Source organism: Dermacentor variabilis, chromosome 7, assembly GCF_050947875.1.
Source record: "Dermacentor variabilis isolate Ectoservices chromosome 7, ASM5094787v1, whole genome shotgun sequence".
In the NCBI taxonomy this organism is placed as follows: domain Eukaryota; kingdom Metazoa; phylum Arthropoda; class Arachnida; order Ixodida; family Ixodidae; genus Dermacentor; species Dermacentor variabilis.
In genome coordinates this window covers 138,417,485-138,441,828 of record NC_134574.1, presented here as the reverse complement: position 1 = coordinate 138,441,828, position 24,344 = coordinate 138,417,485, and the positions used below count along the sequence as shown (strand labels likewise).

The following is a 24,344-nucleotide window of genomic DNA, read 5'->3' as shown; positions in this document are numbered from 1 at the left end:
GCGAGTAAGTGCCAGTCCGCTTATTTAACTTCATTTTCCACACTTTCCGTGCAACCCCGTGGAGTACGGTTACTCTTACTTACTACGCACAAACAGAGCATACGCACTTCACTAGGGATCACAAGGGATTTCCTTGGTAAACTATACAATCGTAGACTATCAGAACAAAACGTGCTAGGCCAGTACTCCTAAAGGAACTCCACACACAAGGTTATATAGCTGTGTTGCTTAAGTTTCTGAGGTACATGGGACTCGATAATATGCTTTGAGAACGCTGCCTGCTAACGTTGCTGCCGCTGGATTTCGTACCCGGCTTACTTCGTTTAGGGTACTCTGTTTGCCTTATCACATTGCGTCACCCTGCCGGCCGTGCAGGGTTGGCGACCAGAACTTACTCTGGTTGGCATCCCTACCTTTCTATACATCCTCTCTCGCTGTCTATCTGCGGAACCGCAGCTAGACAAGCCGTGGTTACCACAAAAAGGCGTTCGAGCGCTCCCCTTGTTTTTAGACTGCATAACGATTGGGCATATTTGTTAGCGTAATGCAATGCAGGTATGAAAGATCGCGAACGTCGGTGAGCCGATCTCGCACTCATCTGGGGATGCAGTCACCATGGTTGTTCTATTTATTTAGTTATTTATTTGTTTGTTTGTTTTTTTGTTTGTTTTTTTGTTTGTTTGTTTGTTTGTTTCAATCACCAAGAGTGACAAGCATTCGTGGCGCGGAACCAAGTCCTACAACAATGACAAGCACGTGATCACCATACGCAAAATACATAGTGCAGCGCTTGGAAATATTTTTTTTGTTCCGCTTTTGGGACTTTGCATTGCCGATCGTGGTCGCCGCGTTTCCATGCAAAAAATTCTTCTATAGCTTCCGTCCTTTAAAGTTGGCTTCCTAATGAGCACTGAAGCCTGTTTGGGAGCACGCTTTACATGGTCTAGAGCAAAACTAATGCCACCACAGCCTGCCCGTCATCTCCAGATGACAATAGTCAAGAAGCGAGTATAATTGCTATAAAATAAATGCGTTTGCACGAAAAGCGTGCGCTGTCAGTTAAGTTATGCAGCAGTTAACAAGTTCAAGGTGTCGTAGATGCGGGGCTGCTAAATGCACAGGGCAGTCAGCGTGAGGAAAATATCCCGTTCGTTAGCGGAAACGGCTAGGCGTCGCGCAACCAACCACCGTTTCCGACCGATTCCTCATCTCGGCGTGCGTCAAAGTCGCTCATTTTCACCCGGGACCATTCGTCACACACGTCGTTCTTTCCATTTGCCGCTCAATCCGGCTGCCAAACCAGACGCACGAGCGCTGTTATTCCCGGGCAATTTTCGGGGCCACAGCTTTCTCATCAAGCGTCCTGTCACAACATCAAGTCCGTGAGGGCCACGAACACACACACACGCACGCACAAAAAAAGGAACTGAAACAGAGAGAGAGAGAGAGAGAGAGAGAGAGAGAGAGAGAGAGAGAGAGACTACGCTGCCTCGGTCTTCCTGCCTCCCTACCCGAGGTCTCACACGTTCTTCGTCTCCATCAGCGTGTTGTCGAATGGTTTTCCGAGTCCGTCTCCAAAGAGCCCCGGCTGACTGCCCTGCCTGCGCGTATCCCTTTCTTTCCCTCCACGCTTTCTTTGCTCTCTTTTCTTACGCGCAAGGAAATAGAAACAAATATGAACAGCTACTCTCACAAGTTGCAACGTCGTCTCTCTGTATCCATCTCGCCTCCTCGGCTCCTTTTCCCTTTTTTTTTTCTTTCCACGGCGCTACCACCTCACGCCTCAACTTGCGAGAGCGTGTCGTGATCGATGGCGAGATCGTGCTCCTCCAACTCGTCCTTTTTTTCCTCCTCCTTCATCTGGCCACACTGTGCAACATCCACTGAGTTGCGGAAGGACGAGGAGCGAGTGAGGGAAGGGGGCTTCAAAGTTTTTTCTTTCTTTCTTTTTCTTTTCCCCGCCGTGCTTGGGCGGAACGGGGAAGCGGGCCAAGCTGTTACTTTTCCGTGCGTCCTCTCCTTTCGTGACGCCCGCCTTGTTTCGGGGGCTCGGCTTTTCGTCCCGGGCCGCCCGGCCCGCAGGAAGCAAGCCGCACGGGGTGACGTGACCGTCCGTTGGGGGAATGGAAGTGATAGCACGGTTGGCCTGCCGTGATAAACATCGCCTTCATCGTTTTGTCCGCGTCGCTGAATCGCTTTCTCCCGTTGCACGTCAGCCGGAGAAAGAAAGCGAGAAGGAAAGCGAGAGATGGCAAGGAAGAAGGAGAAGCTCGGTAACCGTGGCGGTCGCCGCTAAACGCGCACAAGATTGGCGGACGATAACGAAGAAAAAAAGAAAGGTATTTTATAGAAATGCGAACACTCGAGGAGACGCGGACGGGGCGAGGGGGAAAGGCATTCGGTCTTGAGAAGAGCGTCTCCGTGACTTTCTCCGCTTCTTGTTCTTAATAGCCGCAGTTTCGCTGATGCGTTCTCTGCGTGGAGATTGCGCGTGTGCGTTTAGCAATTGAAAGATACCCCGCAGGGAATGTCACAAAAGTTCGCCACGGTCACTCGTCTTCTTCGCTTTTCGGTTACCCATCTTTCCCTTCATTTTGTCCTCTTCTTCATTTTTATTTTGTTTTAGACTTAAATCTCTGAAACGAATCTGTCTGCCCTTTAGACTCTTGTTTAGTTGCTTCGCTTTATGCGGTCTGGAAATATGTTTTACGAAGTACCAACGGTTGATATCACAACTTATGACGAGAATATATTTGCCGGAGTTACATCGTCATCGAAACGAAAAAAATAGGAATAGAGCAATGAGCCTGCTGTGGAAGAAAGCAGTAAACGTGGCGACAAGTTGGCAGCGAATAAAAATGTCGTGAGAAGGCGGAGAAATTTAGTCTATATGTATCTCGGCTTTTGAACACAATTAAGGCATAACAAGGCCCAGGAGGAGCCTATATTGCCTTTGTAAATACCAGCTGCATGCCATTCCTCATTCCTGCTTTGTGGCCTGATAAGTTGGCCAGCAGCGACTACAGCCGCCATTACCGCATCAATAACCAAAAGAACACCGCCAGCACCAGCGCCAACAACAACAGCAACGCAACTAATACTACTACTACTGTTACTACTACTACTACTATACTACTTATACTAATACTACTAATACTACTACTAGTACTTCATCCTCTTCCTCATGTCTTTACTTCGCGCGTGATTCAGAGAGACCTTTTCGGGTTGCCTCGCTTATGAGCTTAGCCCTTGTCTCACTCGACAGAACACGCTCATGTGGCCATAGACAGCGTATTAGGAATTCTGTGTCGCGCTGCCTTTGCTCTCAGTGCTTTATTATTTATTTTTGTCACTGATTAGTTTAGCGCTCGCTACACCGACCGAGAATATTGCGATCCAATCTCGGCGGTTCTGGGGCCCGAAGGGCTTAGTTCGGCGAACCGCAATATTCAAGTCATTAAGGGGGCTTGCCCGCTGCCTTCATCGTACGGGACGATGCACGTCGGGTACTTCTTGCAGCTGCCGAGACTTGTTAGGCGCCTACGTAGAGAGGCTGCGGAGAATGCCGCTGCGTTGCGAACACTGATCATCCGTGCAATTTTATTAGATTCCCCGCAGCATTATTCGTAGTACTACATTTCTTTTCTGCCAATAAGCAAACATTCTCGTGTAATCTATGAGTACTACGCGACGTAATATCTAGAACGTTTTTTTTTTCTTTCTTCATCGCTTTATATCGTTGTGCTTGAAGCAGCGCGGCCGTCTTAGTTGTGTCACGTGCGGTGTGCTCAACAGGAATTAGTGTCAGCTGCGAAACATTTAGTTTACGGCGACTGCACGTTAAAGCTGACCCCTGTGTTTGCTTAGAAGCGGAGAGTTCAGTTTACTCGCAGCATAAACCTGTGCTGACACGATATTTTTCTACTAAAAATGTGTGCTTTTCCCCTCATTGAGGGAAGTTCCGGGAACTTGAAACACTATGGAAGAATGCAGGCCAGCCTCAGAAACGTCGTGATGTCCTATCTCTACGTGGCCCCATTCAGTGCAATGCCGTCACGAGAAATACAGCCTCTGGTAAATGAAACCTAAACTGGTTGGTAAGCAAAGCGGTTATACTAAATTATAGGGGGCGCCCTGAGGGCTTGCCAGGGTACAGTAATAGAGCAGCAGGTACAGTAATAGGTACAGTAATAGAGCAGCAACTCCCAGGTTTATTTTATGCGGACGACATTGTGTTGCTCGCAAACAAGCAAAGTGATTTGCAACGTCTGGCTAATATCTGTGGACAGGAAGCCAACAATTTAGGTTTGAAATTTAGTGTTAGAAAATCAGGTGTTATTGTATTCAATAAGAACAGTGAACAGACAGTGGAGATACAGGGCCAAGAAATACCTCGGGTAACAGAATATAAATACCTTGGTATATGGATAAACGAAGGCAACGGATATATGGAAACACAGGAAAAAACCATAGCAGTCAAGGGGAAGAGAAATGCAGCCATAATGAAGCACAGAGCGCTATGGGGATACAATAGGTACGAGGTCCTCCGAGGTATGTGGAAAGGGGTAATGGTTCCAGGACTTACTTTTGGAAATGCGGTTGTTTGCTTTAAATCAGGGGTACAATCAGGACTCGACGGGAACCAAAGGTCAGTGGGTCGCCTCGCATTGGGCGCTCACGGGAAGACTACAAATGAAGCTGTGCAAGGGGATATGGGCTGGACTAGTTTTGAAGTGAGGGAAGCTCGCAGTAAAATTGAGTATGAAGAACGGCTGAGGAATATGGAGGAAAGTAAATGGGCTGGGAGAGTGTTCAGGTATCTGTACAGGCAAAACATTGATTCACAGTGGAGGAAAAGAACTAGGAAGCTTACCAGCAAGTATGCGGCCTGTGGGGTGGGCAACACAGCAACAAAGAAGGTCAAGCGGAAAGTCAGAGAGGCTGAATTAATCTCATGGGTGGCGGCAGTGGAAAAGAAACCTGCCATGAGTAACTACTTAAGGGGAAAAAACGAAATTAGGAAAGAAACCATTTATGATAACTCAAAGGGAAGCTCATTACTTTTCGAAGCGAGATCGGGATGCCTTAGAACACGCACCTATAAAGCGAGATATAAGAAGGAAGAAGAAGCATGTGCTTGCTGCGGTAAAGCTAGGGAAACGACGGAGCATATTTTATTAGAATGTGAAGACGTCTATCCAGCGGTCGATTTAGGCACCACTGGCCTGCTTGAAGCCCTTGGGTTCAGCGGGAGCAATGGTAAAGCAAACAGGTCCGCAATAGACATCAGTAAGAGGCGATTGGAGGATTGGTGGAAGAAAAGTAGGGAAACGACAAAAGACGGAGACGTACAAAAGCACAGTTCGCAATAGGCTATCAGAAAATTTGGACGTGGTAGTTCAGTGTCCTTTTTTTTGTTTCTCATTGGTTAACCTAGGTAGGATATTAGGCAGCATAGTAGCAAGAGCTCGGTGGCGCAAGCCACCGCCCCGTTCCAAAGGGGACGCTCATAACATCCATCCATCCATCCATCCAGCTTTCTTTCTAAAGTTTCGACGCCTTGGAACTTCATTTGATGCGATGAAATGTTAAATCAACAATGTTATGTCAACAATGTTTTAAGCCCATATTTCTTTATATATATATATATATATATATATATATATATATATATATATATATATATATATATATATATATATATATATATATATATATACGACCCAGAACTGCCAAAATCAAGTCGTTTACATACATGTACACCATCGCTCCACCCTTTCAGTGCTGGGATTTTTTCGGAGGTGCCGCACGCCCAGCCGCGTGTTCTTTTTGTTTTTTGCTCGGATATTGTAAAACAAACACAACGGTTTATTTACGGTTGTGCAGAAATGAAGAAAAAGAATGACACGGATAAAGGCGAATGCCTGTTTGTTGCTGTTCTCACATTTCTATACGACAAAAGTTTCGTCGAAAGGAACGTGGCGGTACAGAAACGCAGAAACGTACCGGTGTGTCGGCGACGCTGAAAGGGATAATGAATTGAACCAATGAGCTCCTCAATAAGGCGCCAAAGTTTCTCCGCCGCTAGACCGTAACGTGAGCGTCGCCTCCCGTTCCCTTCACTTTCGTCCGTGACAGTGCGCCACGCGTTGACGCCGCAGTTTGTGGTTCGGGACACACAGGCGCCGAAATCGCCGATGAAACTGTTTGTCACGCTTCGCTCGATGAAAGGGATCTTTGGGAGGGGGCAGGGAGGGTTACCGCAGGGCGGGGAAGGGGGGGGGGGTTGAACCAACGGGTCTTTTTCGTGATCCCCGTGCAGAAGCACGTCGGCCGGCGGGCGTGGTACGCGCGCCTCGCTGAAATTCGGGGATTTTCGCGCCCCCCCCCCCCCCCTTCGTGCCTCGTTCGCGGTAATGGCAGTCGGTGTCGCGCGCGCGTTCACCGCCCTGACACCGAAGGAGATGGCGACGGAGATAAATGATGCCGATGACGATTGGAAGCCGCCCTCCTCAACCGCCGTCTTGCTTTCCGTGAGGCGATCGCTTTTGCCTCGCCTCTCTACGTCTTCGTCTCCTGCTCGTGACAGCAATGAAAACAAACAAACAGAAAAAGAACGTCAGGGACGAGAAGGTTCGAGATGCCGAGCTTAGGACGAAAACAAAAGAGTGACGAAGGGAAAGGGGGGCAAAAAGAGACCTTTTTAAGTCTAGAACCGATAGAGAGACAAAACTAGGGAGCCTCCGAACTTCGTCGCATTCTCCTATTTGTTGCAATCGTCTCCCTTCTAACTTCTTCGTATTCTTAGTTGGTCTTCGATGTCGAGCCGATGCACTGTTGGGCACCGAGACCGGCGAGTGCGGGCTTTTTTTTTTTTCCTCCCTCGAAACACAAACGCGCGCCTTGCGCGTCTCGGAATAGGTGGACGGTGAAGAGGAGGCGCTTCTTGAAAAGATGAATTGATGGTGTGGCCGTCTGTCGCTCTTTCTTTTTTCTTTCTCTACTTCCGTCCTTTCTTATTTTCTTTTTCTCGGTCGCCCGCTATACGCAATCTTCTTCCGCTATGCTTCGCGGCGTTTCCCTCTCTCTAACTCTGTGTCCATCTTTGTTTCTTTCTTTTTTTTTGTTCCTGTGCTTATCTGTTGGCGTCGCAAGTAATAGCCTCCATTCTTCTCCGTTCATTCCACCCTTCCACTCTCGTAATCCGACAAAATTGTGCGTACGCCGCGAGTGCGCCGTAAGCGCATATATTGGCGTGCCAGGAAGCAAAAAAAAAAAAAAAAAAACAAACAAAAGAAACAAAGAAAACGAAACTTTACGTATACGATCTTTCTCCTCTCTCTTTTTTGTTACCTACCGGTTTTTCTTTCTTCTTCTTTACTACGGCGTCTCGCCGTTTCCGCCTTTTCTGTTTCCCTTCTTCCGCTTCCGCGCCTTTTCTTTTTCCTTTGGTTTTGCGTCTTTCTTCGTTATACGACCTTTTTGTCTTGTTTTCTTTTGGAATCGTAGTTTGTTGTTGGCGCACCTTCGAGCTGGCATAGTTGTCTCTATATGGCCAGCTCGTCCCGTTCGCTCGCGTCGAAACCGTCGGAGCAGCGCCCCTCCCCCTCTCCTTTTTGCGGAACCCTCTCGCTCTCTGACGGTGCATGGGGCCCTGTGTTGTTGAGCGTCTCCGCATCGGCCCACGTCCGCCGCTGGCCTGAGAGAAAGGCGTGCTCGAACGCTTTCTTTTCGGGTTCTTGGGTTTTGCCTGCCCACACCGAGGCCTGGCTGAGGGCCCAATCTCGCTGAGAGGCCCCTTCTCTCGGGTCGCGCTCGCGTCTCCGCGTGTGTGTGTGTTTTTACTGCGGCGGCGGCAGCAGCAGCCCAGGCCTCTTACGAGCCCATTTTCTACCTCCCTCCCTGCCCCCTCCTCTCCTCATTCACATTGTCTACTTCGTCGACGAGTCACCTTTTTTTTTTTTTCGGTTAAGTGGTAGACTTTTTCGAGTACGCTCCAGGACCTAGTCGTGGGCTACGCCTTCCTGTGTGTTTCTCGCGCCCGTAGTGCGAGTCTGAGGCGCGCAAGCCACGTGGCTTTCTTGTCGTAACAGGTTGAGCGTTACGTTAGCTGAAATTGAGAAAGAGAGAGAGAGAGAGAGAGAGAGAGAGAGAGAGAGAGAGAGGAAGTTTAAGAAAAAACAGAAGCGTCGGCCTGAGCTATAACTTACTCTTACCCGCTACTCTGCACCGGACGGGGAAGAGAAACAGTGATGAGTGACGATGGGGAAGAGGAGGGAGTGTTTGTTTAGAAGTCGTTCACTTTACTGCAATCTCTAAAGCCGCGTGTCCAGCCCAGTGTATTGTGAAAAGTTGAGCCAGTGCCGAAGACAAGAATGCCTCGCCTTGCGTGGTGGTGGGTAGTTTTTTGTTTGTTTGTTTGTTTTTTATCCCCAGGGAGTTGAGCGTCGAGTGGAACCCCCGCACTCTTACATGACTGAGAGGGCAGCTGCACTGTAGTGCTCCAGATCTTTCTCTGCTTTGGGGATGGGTGGCTCATAGTTTATCAAAAGTTCAGGTGCAGTCTCGAAAGCAGGGTGTCTGAGGAGATGATGAGTATACCTGCCTTGCCATAGACGACTTCTTAGCGCTTGGGCTTTTGCTTTACGTTTAAAACTGCAAGACTAGCCACCAAGATGAAGCAAGATGCAGTGCAGAGAAGCTGCATTGCTATTAGGAAAAGTTCATGTGAGCACTTTGAAAAAAAGAAAAATAAAGACCTGATAACAAATTTCACCATAGTGGGAAAAACTTTTTTTCGTTATTCTCCTGTTTTCCTTCTTTAGTTGAAAAATAAATAAATAAATAAAGTTTACTCCAGAAACAGATTGCGGTCGGCGCAAAGTCTGCACGCTCCCAGTTACCTAATCTCTTCAATCCACTCAAAGTAATATCGTCCGCTGTAAGCACCTAAAACTATCAAAAAGTTGAGTTTACAAGCATACGAGTGGGACTGCAACCAGGCTAACTACAGACGTCAGATAGGCAGGGTTGCGGCGAAAATAAATTACGGTGCAGAGGGGTAATGGCCTCTTACGCAGTGCTCAAACATTCGAGGTAAGTTTGTGCGCTGGGTTCTATGTAAAACAAGCTTGTGTCTGAGCAGTAAATCTCGCCGAAACAAAACCGCGTCCCTTAGTTTAGAAAAGAGTGAACTCGCCATGGAAGTGATTCCCTCCATTATGTGTTTTGCATGTAAATCGCTTAGTTAGCATGCAGATTTTACCTCACCGCGGTGTACTTGGTATAGCGAACGCGCTGACTTAACTAGCTAGGCTGAATATAACAAAGAAAAAGTTGCTGCGGTCAGGTTTCGTTAAGTAGATACATGGTTTCATCTTTATAATGGAGATATTACATTTCTTAAAGTCAATTTTGTTGTATAACGCTTCATAAAAAGGATAAGTATTCTGATATTTTATGCATGCGCACTTAACTGAGAATACATAAAATGTCGGCGAAAAGCTCGTCAGCAGCCCTCCCGCCATTGTTTGTACAGAGGACCGAAGATTTCTTCCGAGGAGCATGGTTTAATTAATGTTGTATCAGACAAAAAAATATGTTCAACATATGCTGTGTAAACTTGCTCAGTACGTAGACTTTGTCTATCGCTGATGACAGCCATAGATTGCTTATTTGAAACTAACCATAATAGTGGCAGACGATCTAGATCCCCCACATCAGCTCACATATCCACGTTCAGTGAAAAACGGGAACAGACAGTTTTCAGCGGACGTAGTCTTGTTGAGACATCTATGTTGCAATCAGCCTTCTTTATGCGCTCTACATATGCTATGTAAATCTACGGCAATATTTTGCTGGTTGCGTACACTTTGTCGATGACAAATGACAACCGCAAGTGGTTTACTTGAAGCAAAAACCATACTGCATGATGGACAACGACTGCAGGCGATCCAAGAATAGAATTCATGAAGCTTATTATTCGTCTGCGCTCTTAGCCAACGGTCGGCTGCCTTCACTAATAATATGTCCTACATCGCAATTTTCTCGAATTCAGTTTTTTAGCATAAGAACGTTTTCGTGTATACGGGCCCAGATCTCCCCACTTCTGCTTACGTGTTCACTCAATACCAGAAACAGACGATTCTCTTCGGAAGCAAACGATACTCCCCAGAAATAACTGCTCTCTGTAATAACGGACAGACGATGAAACAGAAGTGCATCGTCTGCACGGGAATGGCCTCTTGAGGGCCGCGCAGTGACTTCGCAATATCAGCGTCGGTAATTTCCACGGCGGCGGGTGATATTCAGCATGAACCGCTTATCTGCAGGTTCGCCGGTTATTACGCCAAACATCCGAAAGTTTCCTGCCTGCCGGGCATCGTATCACTATGCCTCCAACTACGTGTATTCTCCTTTCGGTGGTGTCCTCGTTGTACGTTTCATAGAAGGCCTAATACAGACAGGGGAAGGGGGTTCGAGGGCGGGTGGGAGTGGCTGGCGTTGTTCAGAGAACGCGCACCAGAGTGCGCGAGAGCAGGGAAAGGCGAATGCTCTCACGCAGCGAAGCCAGTAAACGCTAATCGGACGCTAACGAGCTATGTTTTCCCGTGGCGACTGCGCGCTCAGACGCAATCGGTCCCTAATCGAATTTGCAGGCTCTTGTCGCGACCCTCCCACCCCCGACTCCTCTCCACACACAGACACATGGCCACTCACGTCCCCAAATCGCTCCAGTCTCCTACTCTGCTTTCCCCGCTTGCGATTCTGGCGCCCGCTGGAGGCCTTGTCGTAACGACTGTTGTCATGCAGACCACTTCGGGACAAGGGTGGACAGAGGGGCCTCTTAAGAGGAGTGCAAACACGAGTATTCTGGCAGTTGCGGGCTCGTACAGTAGAATGAATACGCACTTGGTGCCCGGCGCTTCGTAGATATAACATTTGGACGTGAAACTGGAGAGAAAGAAAGAGGTAAATATTCACGTGCCATCTACGCAGTTATATCTGCTGCAGGCGCTTCTAATGAAGACAAAATGGACAGCCGTAGCTTTGTCGCAATTTATGGAAATCGTTCGTGTACACTGTGCTGAAACACGCCCAGATGTACTTGCGACAGAAGCCTGGTCGTCTTGATTGGCCAGATAGGACACTAAGAATTCTTTGAGGAATAAAACAGGAAGGTGTTTTGACTTAAGGCGTGTTACGCAGGGTGGCGACTATTGGTAGACTGCGAGATGTAATCGTAAAGTTTTGTTTGAAGATTAATTCGTGATTACCTTTGAGTCCCGAAAAGTTGCACGCTTGGGAGCGCAAAGTTTCGCCTTGAATGTTTTCGCGCGAGTTATACTTTCCGCGGTTGATCGGTGCTGGGGAGTGATTCTGGCCTAGCGTAATCTTTGCCACGTTCGCCGACACAGAGGCTTTACACATCTAAATATGAATGAAACTAATTTCTGGGGTTCGGTTTTACCGTGGCGTGGTCCCAGTCACGATACACGGACCAGTCGCCATAGCGTGCACCACACCGCAGCGGTCTACAGCCGAATTCACAAAGCCTAGCCATTGGCAAGAGTTGCTTATCATATTGACCGCAAATAAAGACGGGGACAGCGGAAGAGAATTGTTTGCGGTCAATGTGATATGGCAGGGAACACCAACTAGGCCAAACCGAAGTTCTTCTGTAGCAAGGGTTGTTTGTCATCGGCCGGTCGCCATCACGACCGCCGGGGGAACTCCTTTTTGCGAAGAGTTCTGGGCTAAGTAATTTTTCTTTATGTGAGTACAGGCCTTGGTTAGCAAGAGCCAATTTCCATCTGCTTACCACCGTCACTAAATAGTTCGAACATTAAAAATGGCTTTTATCTGCTTTTACAAACAATTTTTTTTTTTTTGCGTAAGGACTTCTCGCTTCCGTTTTTTTTTTTTTTTGGCAAATGCAGGCCGTGGAGCCTTATTCACAAAGGTAGTCGTTCGCAAGAGCTGTCTGTCAATGGCTGGCAGCCATCGCTAAATATTATGTCCGGCGTCCCCATTTGCTGAGCCATACTCTTACGGACAGTTCTGTCGTTACAACTTTCTTTTTTTTGTCATAAAATACGGACCTTGATGTCCTGCGTTATAGCGCGGGTCTATGCCGTGCGCAAATTGATTCAGATTGCGCTGCGTAACAGCCCAAACAGAACGGGACGCGTGTACGCTAAAGCGCCGCTTACGTAAACAATCCATCACTCCGAACTGCTTCTTTTTTTTTTCCTCTCGTACTTTTTTCTTCTCACACACTCGCGAGACAAATGAGTGTTTCTACTGCGTAAAACGTTGTCAGGTATGTACAGAAAGGTGTGTAGCAATTAAGAGGAGACCGCGCCCGTCCTCGTGTCCTTTCTTACTTTCTTTTCATGGTTTCTCTTTTCTTTTTCGCTCAGCTAGCTGAGCGCTGTTGACTTTGCGTCAGCGCTTAATGCGCCGGGTGGTCCCTCGTACGTTAGCCGAGAGTTCGTGTCTGTAGTTCGCGGTGTCGGGCCGTGATTGTTGTCACGTGGCTGTTCTCGCTCGTCGCTTCTTTCTTACTTTTTCTCGGCCTTCCCCGTCACTCAATTTCTCCGTCTTTTTATCTCTCTCTCTCTCCGTCCCTCTCAGTATCTCTGCACGTGACCTTGTTTATCTCATTGTTCCTTCCTTCCTTCCCTATATGCATTACTCCGGCGTGGTGTTCCGTCTTCATTAACGACCGGAGCCGGCGCGGTGTAACAGTGCCCATCACTCCGGCCGATTCCTTCCTCTCTCTCTCTCTCTCTCCTCACCGCTTCTCCCAGAGCCTCGACTTGATGGATGGCCGCTCTCGGTCGGTCGTATACGGGGGAGCGAGATGCGCGCAAAACCACGGGAATGCGCGCTAGCTGCTTCGACTCTCTCTCTCCTCTACACGGAGAGTCCCATGTTGACACGAGCGCGCGAGGTCATTCGGGCTCGCCCGCGGAACAACCGCTCTGGTTTGCGGAAGAAGTTAACTGCTAGGCGCTGCGTGAGTTGGCGCTAAACATTGTTTCCGCACCACTCGAGGGTTGTTGCTCCGTCACACCGGGTGTCCCGGCAAACGGGGAGAACTGTTAAAGAAACAGTTTGCGAGGCTTTCCGTGCGGATTGGACTGACTGTATACGGTCGTTATCATGCTCCTGGAGAAACTTCCGCTGGCTACATTGTGTGCTTGGTACACTGAGCGATTAGTCGCAAATAATTACGTTTTAACACGTTACCTGAACGATCACACTGTCGGAACGAGGAGCAATTGTATTCGACGGGCTGACCTCTTCCGTAGCTCTTTTTCACGTCGATAGCTGCTGTTCTCTCAGTCCGCTGGCCATAACTAATTAACTAACCAACTAACTAACTAAGTTAATAAAGAACAAACTAGCTGAGTGACCCACTTACTAACTTGTTAAATAACTGCTCATTAACCTAGAAAACCAATTTACGAGCTTACTAATTATTAACTAATTAACTAGCTAGCTAGCTATAGCCAGGCAAGTAAACCAATAAATAAGTTATGTTCCTCTTTACCCACACTTACCAGTGTTATAATCAGCTAAAAGATAGCCTTCTTAAAACGGGTGATGACAGGTATCCAGTGTTGTACTACGGTGTTGCACTACTACTCCCCGTGTTGTACTACCACTAACAGGTGTCCCGTGTTGTACTACGGTGTTGTACTACTACTTCCCGTGTTGTAATACTACCAACAGGTGTTCCCGTGTTGTACTACGGTTTTGTGCTACTGCTACCCGTGTTGTACTACTACTAATGGGGGTCCCGTACTGTACTACGGTGTTGTACTACTACTATTTCTAACCGTGTTGTACAACTATTAACGGGTGGCCCGTGCTGTACTACGGTGTTGTACTGCTACTACTACCTGTGTTGTACTACAACAGATGCCCCGTATTGTACTACGGTGTTGCACTACTACTACTACCCGTGTTGTACAACTACTAACGGGTGTTCACGTGTTGTACTACGGTGTTGTACTACTACTACTACTACTACCCGTGTTGTACAACTATTAATGGGTGTCCCGTGCTGTACTACGGTGTTGTACTACTACTACTACTACCCGTGTTGTACTACTACTAACGGGTGCCCCGTGTTGTACCACGGTGTTGTACTACTACTACTACCCGCGTTGTACTCCTACTGACGGGTGTTCCCGTGTTGTACCACGCAGGAGCTGGCCGCCCGCACGGGCTGCGCGGTGTCGGCCAGCGGGTCCGAGTCCGGCGCCTCGCCCTCGTCGAGCACGGGCGACGTACCGCCGTTCGCGCCGGCGCCTTCGCCCGCGGGCTCGGCGCCTCCGTGCTCGTCGTACCTGCTCCAGCAGCTGGCCTCCAGCTGCTCCTTCCCAAACTCGCTGGACGGCGTCCAGAGCACGTGCCACAGCTCGCCCTGCGGCGGACCGGCGTCGTCCGCGGTGCAGCTCCGTTCGTCGCCGTCGGCGGCCGCCTCCTTCTTCGCCAGGTGAGCGCGCATGTTTGTTAGCAGTAGTAGTAATAGTTACTTGGGGGGGCAGCAAGTGATGTGCCGCGTTTTCCCGGAGATTTTCCAGAAACGCGCCGTCGTGACGACATGCTCGGCGTCGGCTAGACTGGTGCAAACTTTAGCGACGAATGTTTCTGCCTAGTCAGCAGTATAGTTCGGGGTATATTTGTAGGTCTTGCCTAACCGAGTGAAGGGAATCTACGATGGTTCCAGTCATGATGACTTCCATTCTCAACGTGAACTATATATATATATATATATATATATATATATATATATATATATATATATATATATATATATATATATATATATATATATTGCGGGTTTGCGGGGGTGATCCAGCATACTTGTTTCACATTGAACTTGTTGAATTTGGCAAAAGTGAGGCGGGAGCTTATCATAATTTTTTCAACGCAGCGAGAAAACACGCGCAGCCGATCAGCAAACACAGCAAAATACGAAGTTTCCCGCATTGGAACTTATTACGCGGTTGCTAAGTAAGAAAGCTGGTCGTCATTAGCCATTCTCGATCACTGCGTTATTAATAACGCCGCTGTATACTGGCAAGATTTTTTTGTCTTATCGCTTCTCTCGTTATGTGTACTATTATGACGTCATTTCTGCCTCATGCATATACGTTGCTGCTTGCCATCTCCGTTAACGGTTCCTGCAGTCACGACGAAACTGCTACGTAAGCGAGGCAAATTGCTCTCTACGATAATGGAGCGTGTGGTCGTTTTCAGCAAGAAACATCCGCCTCTATCGAGCATAAGTTTCGATCGATAAAGCAAAACAAATTATGTGTATATCGCGTTCGCGATGTACGACCTCAATTTAGGCCTAACGCAACTAACGGTAAAAACTTTGCACTCTCGTTTGAATTTAGGATCCAGCGACGACTTCCCGCCGTATCCTTTCGACCCGCTACCCTCCTCCCAACAGAGATTCTAAAACTTAGAACCCCGATTCTTTTTTTTCCCCCGCGTTTTACGAACAATTAGGCACTTGTCGCGCCATCATTTAGGCACCGATGCTCTCCAGAGAGAGAGGGGGGGGGCGAGAAAAATAATCACTCCGTGAATTCAGGGGCTGGCATAGCGAAGAGAGCAACACAGGAGATGGCAGGATGCGGGGCCAAATAAATGACGCATACGCACGCACACACACACAAAAAAAATTGTCTGATGTCCTTACGCTGCATCGCTCGGCCCCGCCTCTCAACCCTTCACGCCGCGCGTGCTGCGAAAACTTCAAGTTTCGCCAATTTCGCGTCGCCTTAATGAACCGTTCTCAATGCGCGTTGACGACCTGACCCTGTATGGGGATCCCGCGTAGGCTTTTCTTTTCGAGTGCACGCACGTCTCCCCCACACGCGCGAACGCGCCCGCAACCCGCGCAACCCGCACGCACGTGGTTAGGGCGGCGGAGCCAATGTGTGTGCATAGGCCTAACCGGAGTGGCTGCGCGCGTGAGTTGGGCTCCGTTTCTTGACGCTGACGTCGACGGGGTCTAGTGAACGGCTCGGGGAGGGGCGTTGCGAGCCGGTAATGGCGGCCATTAGGCTTAACCGGGCCCGGAGAAGTATCAGGTGCAGGGTTGCACCCTGTTCGCCGATATTGTCGGCCACGTGAGACCGTGAGAAGAGGGAAATTACAGTTGCTAACGAAACACAGTTTGGATGGGGAGGAGAGAAGCGCGAAGCAAACAAGAGAGAGAACTACGCGTGCTCTGAACGACGCTGGCCGACCCTCCTGGTCGCTCGACGATGACGCGCTTAGACATGAGTCTCATATTGAAGGAGCAGTGTTATTAATGGGAAGAAATGGCATTCATAACTCAAGCGGACGAACGGTCTAAAGGAGCGAGGATATTGGTATCGCAGGGAAGTACAGGGGAACAACTGGAACCTCAGTTAGGCAATACATCTCGCGAGAAGGTTACCTGTCATCGCCCCAGCCTACAATAGGTCGCGTAGACAAGGAAACCAGGTGTGTGTAGAGATGGAAGAAGGGAGGGGGGGGCACTCTCACGGCTAAACCGTCAACTCGTTCGCACTCAAATTCTGCACCGAGGTCGCATTTCGCGGTGACATTTGGTTGTTATCATTTATGTTACTGACCACAGTATTAAGCCTCACCCCCGCCAGCGCACGAATCTCAGCCCGAGTGAAAGATGAGCATTTCCTCTCGTGGAGGAACCAGGAACTCGTTAAGCGCAGCCCACAATGTTTGTAGAAATCCGCGAATGTGTTTTCCTTCTATGATATTAAATTTGTGAGAAATGAAATCCAGATTCGTTCCGTTGCTCATATCATTCATTCATTTACGACCCGTCTTGGTGAAGGGTGGGTGTGTGCATAAATATATAGATTCGATAAGCTTAGATGCGCGTATATGTTTACCCTATGTAGGCCTTGAAAGTTTTCAACTTGTCAGAAGTGGAATTTATTTATGGGACCCGAATTGGACTTTGTGCATTGGCAGGTTTTTTTTTCTGTTACGTTTCTTCACTAATCCTCAAGCATTTATTCAGCTTTTCTACTTCTTTTTCGTATCAATCATTCTGTGGCGGATTTTAGATCCCAGTGCTGGAATCTCTCGACTCCCCACGTCTGCTCGGGGCTCAACCGAACTGTGCTTTAATAAAGCACGTTCCATCGTCTCTCTGGCAAACATCACGTGCGCCATAAAGCTCATGCTTTCACGAACATTTAGTCCTCGAGTACCGAGCTTTTGGCTTCGAGGTTGAGAACGAAGCCAGCGCCCCCGGACGATAACGACAAGAACAAGAAAAAAGAAGAAAGGTTTCTTGAGAGCGAGCGAAAGTTTTGATGGCCGAGCTAAGGAGAGCGAGACACCACTCCCGGTCACGGAATGTCTAATCAGACGCGACAAGGGCGTAAAACGAAGACAAACGACGGAGGCGCCATCTCGGGGGGGTTTGAATGAGCGAATAAACGCTAGAAATCCCGTTCAAAGCACGCAGTTATGTAATCACGAACGAGTCCCAGAGAGCGCCGAGGGTGAACGGAGAGAGAACGCGCACTAATTTTACCAGTCCCTCGAGGAAAAAAAAAATTAGCCTGGAGCTAGTTCACAATTTCTACAACCGAAACTCAACTTTTGCGCGCGCGGTGCTATGTGTCGCCATGAAGCAAGTGCACTATACTATATGCCGAACCGGTTCGCGAACCACTTCAGTGTTGCTAACCGTTATATTCAGGACAACATTAATTTGGGCTAGACGGTGCGTACTTGAATTAGGAAGGAATTCTCCCTTTCGTGATCGTCTTAGTTGGCGCTGTTCCTTCCTAATTTAACCGTTATGTCTTTTTATTTATACGAAGCGCAACTAAACCGGGACAATATCAAAGTTCGTTAAATTCGAACCGAACCGGTAATCTTTTTCTGTTCGACGCCCTCATTTCATTATCATTAAACCCTGGTGAATGTGAGTTGACGCGATTAGGAGCGTAAACGAATACGTGTGAGCGTAAATCAGACTAGTGTGCAGATGAATGCGTGGCACTGCATGGGAATGTGCGCGTGAGCGTGACTTTGAAGCTAGCTGGTCTGACGTCGCTCTGAATCCGGGGCCTTTTAAGTGTGGGGGCGATGAATACCAGTCATGAACCTGTGACGGAAACGAAAGGTACGCTACCTGCTCTTTTGAACTCATGCTAGGCGACTCGGACTCTCTAAGTCAAAGAAAGCAAGAAATAACAAAACAAGCTGAATCATAGCACACATTCGCTTGTGCCTGTTCCTCGAACGGTGCCGTATTTTAATGATAACGGCATAGAACCAATCATGGTTACTGTTAGTGCCCACACAGAAGGTAATGCATCGGATGCTTTGCCATCTGGCGTTTATAACATGATGAGTGACAGGTGCTGTAGGTATTATCGTGCCCCGGTTCCATCTGAACTACATCCTCTCTATTTTGCTTACGACCTGCCGTACGGATTCTGCGTGCGCGTTTCAATTTAACCCGCGGAGTTGTCGCTTTCAAACTTCCAAAAATATCGCGCTGTTTTCCCGAAGGCATCATCCATATATAGCCGCGTACACTACACGCGTGTGCAGAGTCGCACAGGCGCAAGCCAGCGATGAGAAAAGCGCCTAATTTTTCCTCGTTCCGCCAGAGTTCGAGAACAAATAAAGCGTCGCGAACCAAGTTTACCCAGGGCTTTTCAAAATCCTCGCTCCCGCACACCGCCGTCTCCTTCCCTTCGCAGCCTCTTTCCAAATTTCCCTACGCCTTCTATCCCGAAACGCCGTCATATTTCCCATATTTCCCCCGCGTTCCTCTAATCTCCTCGAAACTATTTCTTGCTCCATCCTTTGTTTTTTATTTTTGCTTCCTTGTTTCCTGTTCCTCTTTCGGGAAGGAAACGGGAGAGGAGGAATGGAGAGAGCTCACTGCCTCTGCGCGACCTCTGTGATTCCCGGCAACGGCGGCAGCGCGAGAAATAATTGTCTTGGCCCGATTTAATTATTCCCGTGGGAGCGACACAACCGACGTGGGCGGCGCGAGGAACGCGAGCGCGAGCTCGCGAGCTCGCTATGGCTGTGAAAGAATAGTCCCGGCTCGGCTTGGCTCGTATATATATTATACGTTCTCCCTCCCTCCTTCTCTTCTTCCTTTCCTAACCCCCTTTTTTCTTACTGTATGTCGCTTTCCTATTTGATCCGCCACCTCGCCTCTTTCTCTCTCTCTCTCTCTCTGATCCTCCGCTCTCAATTTCCTTTCTCGTTTCTCTCTTGCCTACTGCGTTCCTCCGTCATACTCGTCTCTTAGCCTTCTTTCATTTTGTTTGCTTCTGACGTGGCTTCTGATCTGAGCTCGTCATCCAGGGAGATTTTTCTGGGACGTTCAATGTTCGAGGCTTCTACCTCCGGTGTTGTAGAAAAGTGCGGAAAAAAAGGGAAAGGGAAATAAAAACGACTCCCCGGTGGAAAGTTTGTCAAGAGACGATTATTGCTCGTCGCCTCTTGTTTGTCCAGAGGCCCCGCAGCTGTCGTTGGGTAGTCGCTGTGTAGATGATGTGGGCGCAGCGTGTATATATATATATATATATATATATATATATATATATATATATATATATATATACGGTGCGTCTGTTGTGTTGCTGGATCGCCGTAATGTTGTACACGAGATGGGAGCTCGCATTGCGACACTCACTCGGCGTCGCTTACTCCTCAGTCCTTCACTGTAGTCAGTGGGTTTCTGTGCATACAATATTTAAAGCGTTGCCTACCATCAAAGCGTGCTTTGATATATATATATATATATATATATATATATATAATTTGCTTGTGATTGTTTTCTTCATTTGCAATATCCCATATAATACTACGTTTTATTTGGTTTTAGTTTCAGTGCAGCATAACTAGCCTTCATTTCGGCATAAGAGAACGTGTTCAAGTTGCAGTTTACTCAGCATTTCTATTGTGCCTAATAACACCATGAAAAAGAAAGCGCTTGCGTGAATTTCCTGTGCGAGATGGGCAGGGATAAGCGGAAGTAAATCGAAGTCAGTGACGCGGGACTCACGTTGTAGGCACCGTAGTATTTGAGCCGTCCACAAGTTGAGATAACGATTCCAGGACTACAGAAGAAGACAGATCTACCGGCCCCTGCTCTAAAACAGCTGAGCTTACTTCTTCTGCATGAAAAGTACAGCAACCACGTGCACATCTATACCGACGGATCGACTACGTCGTGCAGTTCTGGTGGTGCCGTGGTTATACCAACGCGAGGAATGACACTGCGGTTCAGGACATCGCATGTCACGACCTCAACGGCGGCAGAACTAACAGCCCTGCGTCGAGCACTGGAATTCATTGATTCGGAAAGACCCAGTAAATGGGCTGTGTTCTGTGATTCAAAACCGGCATTACAGTGCACGCAGTCAGTTCTCCGACACGGATGTCATGACCAATTGACATACGAAGTCGTGAAACTTCACCACGATGTCCAACAAAAAGGCCACGAAGTCGTTTTTCAGTGGGTACCTGGCCACTGTGGAATCAGTGGCAATGAGTCCGCCGATAACGCTGCTCGCACAGCTCATCAAGAAGAGCACAGCATTCCGATTCCGCTTTCGAGGACTGACGCTGCAAGGCAGCTTCGACACCTGGCACGTAGCCTCACAGTGACCGACTGGAACTCGCAAAACTTACGACTTACACGACTACATCGACTAAACCCCTCCCTGCAGCTCCGACCTCCACCCGGACTTCCTCGACGTGAAGCTACGCTTCTCTGTCGCCTTTGGTTAGGAGTGGCCTTCACAAAGGCATACTCTACATTAATTGGGGTGACTGACAGTGCAGCGTGCGAGGTCTGTGGCACCGAAGAAAACATCGACCACCTGCTGTGCCACTGTCCAAGATATGCTCTAGAGCGACAAGAACTTACCAAAGCTTTCCAAAAACTGGACAATCGGCCGCTTTCTGTGCAGGTGCTGCTGGAACACCGCCCCCATCGCCCATCGGCCCATAAAGCGGTGAAGGCACTTTTGTGTTTCTTAAGGACGACGGGTTTGTGCGACCACCTGTGACTATTAAGGCAATTTCTGTAAAACCGCACGCGTCAGCGAACTTGCCACAATTTCATTCTTTCCTTCCCTCCTCTCTCTCCCTGTGATCTTTGCTTTCCCCTTTCCCATTCCCCCGGTGTAGGGTAGCCAACCGGACGTTATTCTGGTTAACCTCCCTGCCTTCTTCTTTTCTCTTTCCTCCTCCTCCTCCTGCTAGGATTGCGACTTCACCACCTATGGAACAGCGGTGGACAAATGCGAAAGCTCACCTGAAAAATGCTCGAAGCACTTCCTTGTTCTTTGTTACTTCGGTTTAATGCCATAACATTGCCTAGTTCTTTAGTACTCTGACCGACGTACCTTGCTGGTGTTTTAAGTGAAATAGCACGGAGCCGATCTCGGAGGCAATGTAACCGAATTCGTGGAGGAACTGATCCTGATGATATCGCATTGCAGTCGCATGCTGCCTCCACCCCATGAAAGATCTGTGTACAGCACTATCCCGCTTTGTAACGTACATTTCGGGAAGATGGAGAAACGACCTGCATAATCAATTTCTGGTGAATAATTAATTCCGCAAGAACTGCACACCGCTTCACGTCAACAAAAGATAATGAAAATGCGAATGTTTTTGTTTCTCGAAGAAAAAAAGAATTTAATCAAATGTTACTTCAGGTAAAAATTATTTAGTAGTGTATTTACATGATTAGTAATGGGTTCTCTCAGCTTTTCAATAGTGAACTTTGCTCCAATGTGTAAAAAAATAAAGAAAGAAAGAATGCTGCTGTGGATGCTGCGTTAAGCGTCCGGCACATAAATGGGCGCGACTGAAGCAGCAAAGTCGGCGTATCAAATGTGACGAGTTAAAAAAAAAAAAGAAAACATGCATTTTTTACCTGTCAGGACCGCGATACGATTACGAGGCACGCCGAAATGGAGTGGCCCCGGATAAATTTCGACCCCCGGGTTCCTTTCTTTTTGTTTTAACGTGCACGCAATGCGCGGTAGAACGGGCGTTTTTGCGTTCCGCCGCCGCCGTGCGAACGCGGCCACCGCGGCGACGGCATTCGAACCCGCGACCGCGAGCACAGCAGCCCATCGCCACAGCCACATGGCTACCGCGGCGGGTGATGACGAGTCGAGCATTGTTGAAAGAAAAATTATTCGTCATCTACCTCGCGTGTGTTCACTTTGTGCACGGTGCATGCGGCGATATCGAAAAAAAAAAAAGAAGGAAACGGCACCGAACTGCCGCGAAGTCGTATTTGCGTAGCGGAAAAAAATCGTAAAACTTGCACCGCTTCTGGCGATATCCGGCCGTATGCAAGTGTGCTGCGTATCTACAAAAATGTTCTGTTTAGCAGTTTTCCCACGAGCGTGCCTTCAAGCAGTTGGGGACAGTCTTAACTGGAACAACGCCGGTGCATATCTTTTTGACAGGTTCCGGGGATGCACATAATGAAAAATGGTGATGGTGTTAGGAGTTGACTGTGTACTGCTGCTCGACTTTCATTTCGCAATAGGAACTTAGTCCTACACCGAATAACTGAAAACTTGCTTAATATTTTTGTATTAATTTGCCACCGGGAAGTAACCGTTTAGTGTAGAAGTAATATGCGCCTCTCTTAGTAATCCAGCTGAACAGAACAAATTGCAATGCTCCATGCGGTGTTAAGAAAAAGAAAATGAAGAACGAGAGAGTTGTCCTAGGCATGAAAAAAAATACAACTCATATAAGTTTAGTACATGTGGGCTTTCGTTTCTCTTTTTCTTTTTTTAACTCAGGCGCACTCTTAACTATGAGTCATCTACCTTCGAGTTTAGATCGTTGCGCGAAGCAACCATTTTATATGTAATGCTTCAAAGCCTAAAGAACAAGAATAAAGCCTGTCAGTGTGTGTGAGCTTAGATAAGAGAACGGAAGAAGAAAGAGCACGCAACGGTTCGTAGGTGAAGCACCCACTTATAACGAGCAATGCACCCCATTTAAATAAAAGAAAAGAAAAGGATCAAGAAACTGTACTTCAAGGGGTAGGCTGCTTCCAACAGTACGTCCCTACAGAAACCGACATTTCCCTACCGACCTTGCGTAGCAGGAACAAGAGGGAATTGTTAGGCAAATCAGGCAATGCAAACAAAAAAACAAAACAAAAAAGACTCGGAAAACAGAATCAAGTCAGCGAATGGAGGCTGCGCGCAAAAAAGAAACGAAAAGAAAAAAAATGGAAGCGCGAAACGGAACTGCGGAAATAGCTTCGCGATGGCGAACCAGAGCACCGTTCTCCCAACGTACACCTCTTCTTTCCTTCTTCTTTCTTTATAAGAAAAAAATAAATAAATATGGTAAAACAAAAGCTGGTGATAAATAAAGTAGGCAGGCGTAGAATGGTCGAAGAAGCATCGCTCGGAAGCGTCAATGGCCGTTGGAGCCGCCATCAAGACTGGCACATAAACATTCGCCCGAGCACGCATTCCGCGATGTGCGTTCTCGGCAACGAACAGCAGCAGAGCGAGGGAGGCGGAGGTGGGGGGAGGAGGTGGGGGAAGGGGCAAAGTAGATATCATCAGAGAAAGGGCAGCCGAATGCTTCTACTATATATTGCATGGCATCGCCCCCTTGCTTTACACGGCATTACGTTGCCTTGCTTCGGGATGTGACGAAAAAGAACAGAAAAACAAAAAAGAAGACACACACACGCACAAAAAAAGAAAGCACTTCTTCCGCTTTCCGCATTTTCGCTCGCAATGGTCTTCGCCGACCCGTTCGTTGGATGTTATGCAAACCGCGGCGGCAGCCATGGCATGGCCGGAGCAAATAAGGGGAAGGAAAGGTGAAAAGAAAGAAAGAAAGAAAAGAAGTTGTGTCTTGCATTCTTTCTTTGTTTTGTCTTTTTGTTCTAGCTCGCGCACACAGCGTGCACTACGGCGCCATTACACGAGATGGTTATTTTGCAGAAAGGTGCCGGAAGCGCTGGCATTTTTTTTTTGTCTTGTCTGTCACGCAGGCGGAGCGGAGGGAGTCGTTAATTCGCGGCGCCATCTATCGCCAGGTTGGCTTGCTACGGTGTGCGCGTTAAATTTGGCGCCGGCTGGAAAGTGGTGCGCAATTCTTTGAGGCGAAGCAATCGCCCAGATGGTGTAAAAGAGCCTAGAGTTGAAGACGTAAGGCAGATAAAGAATATATATATATATATATATATATATATATATATATGCGCGGTACCTGCATTGTTTGACTTACAGTGTCACGCACTCTTGGATTGA

At 48.0% G+C, this 24,344-nt stretch overlaps 1 protein-coding gene across 1 annotated transcript in view; it reads left to right on the top strand.

Moving 5' to 3' along the window:
• Window positions 1-24,344, top strand: part of LOC142587983 (uncharacterized) — a 456,185-nt gene that overhangs the window by 133,544 nt on the left and 298,297 nt on the right. The window contains exon 3 of the mRNA XM_075699392.1: window positions 14,220-14,509. Coding sequence (XP_075555507.1) covers window positions 14,220-14,509 — 290 coding nt within the window. The remainder of the gene's footprint in view (window positions 1-14,219; window positions 14,510-24,344) is intronic.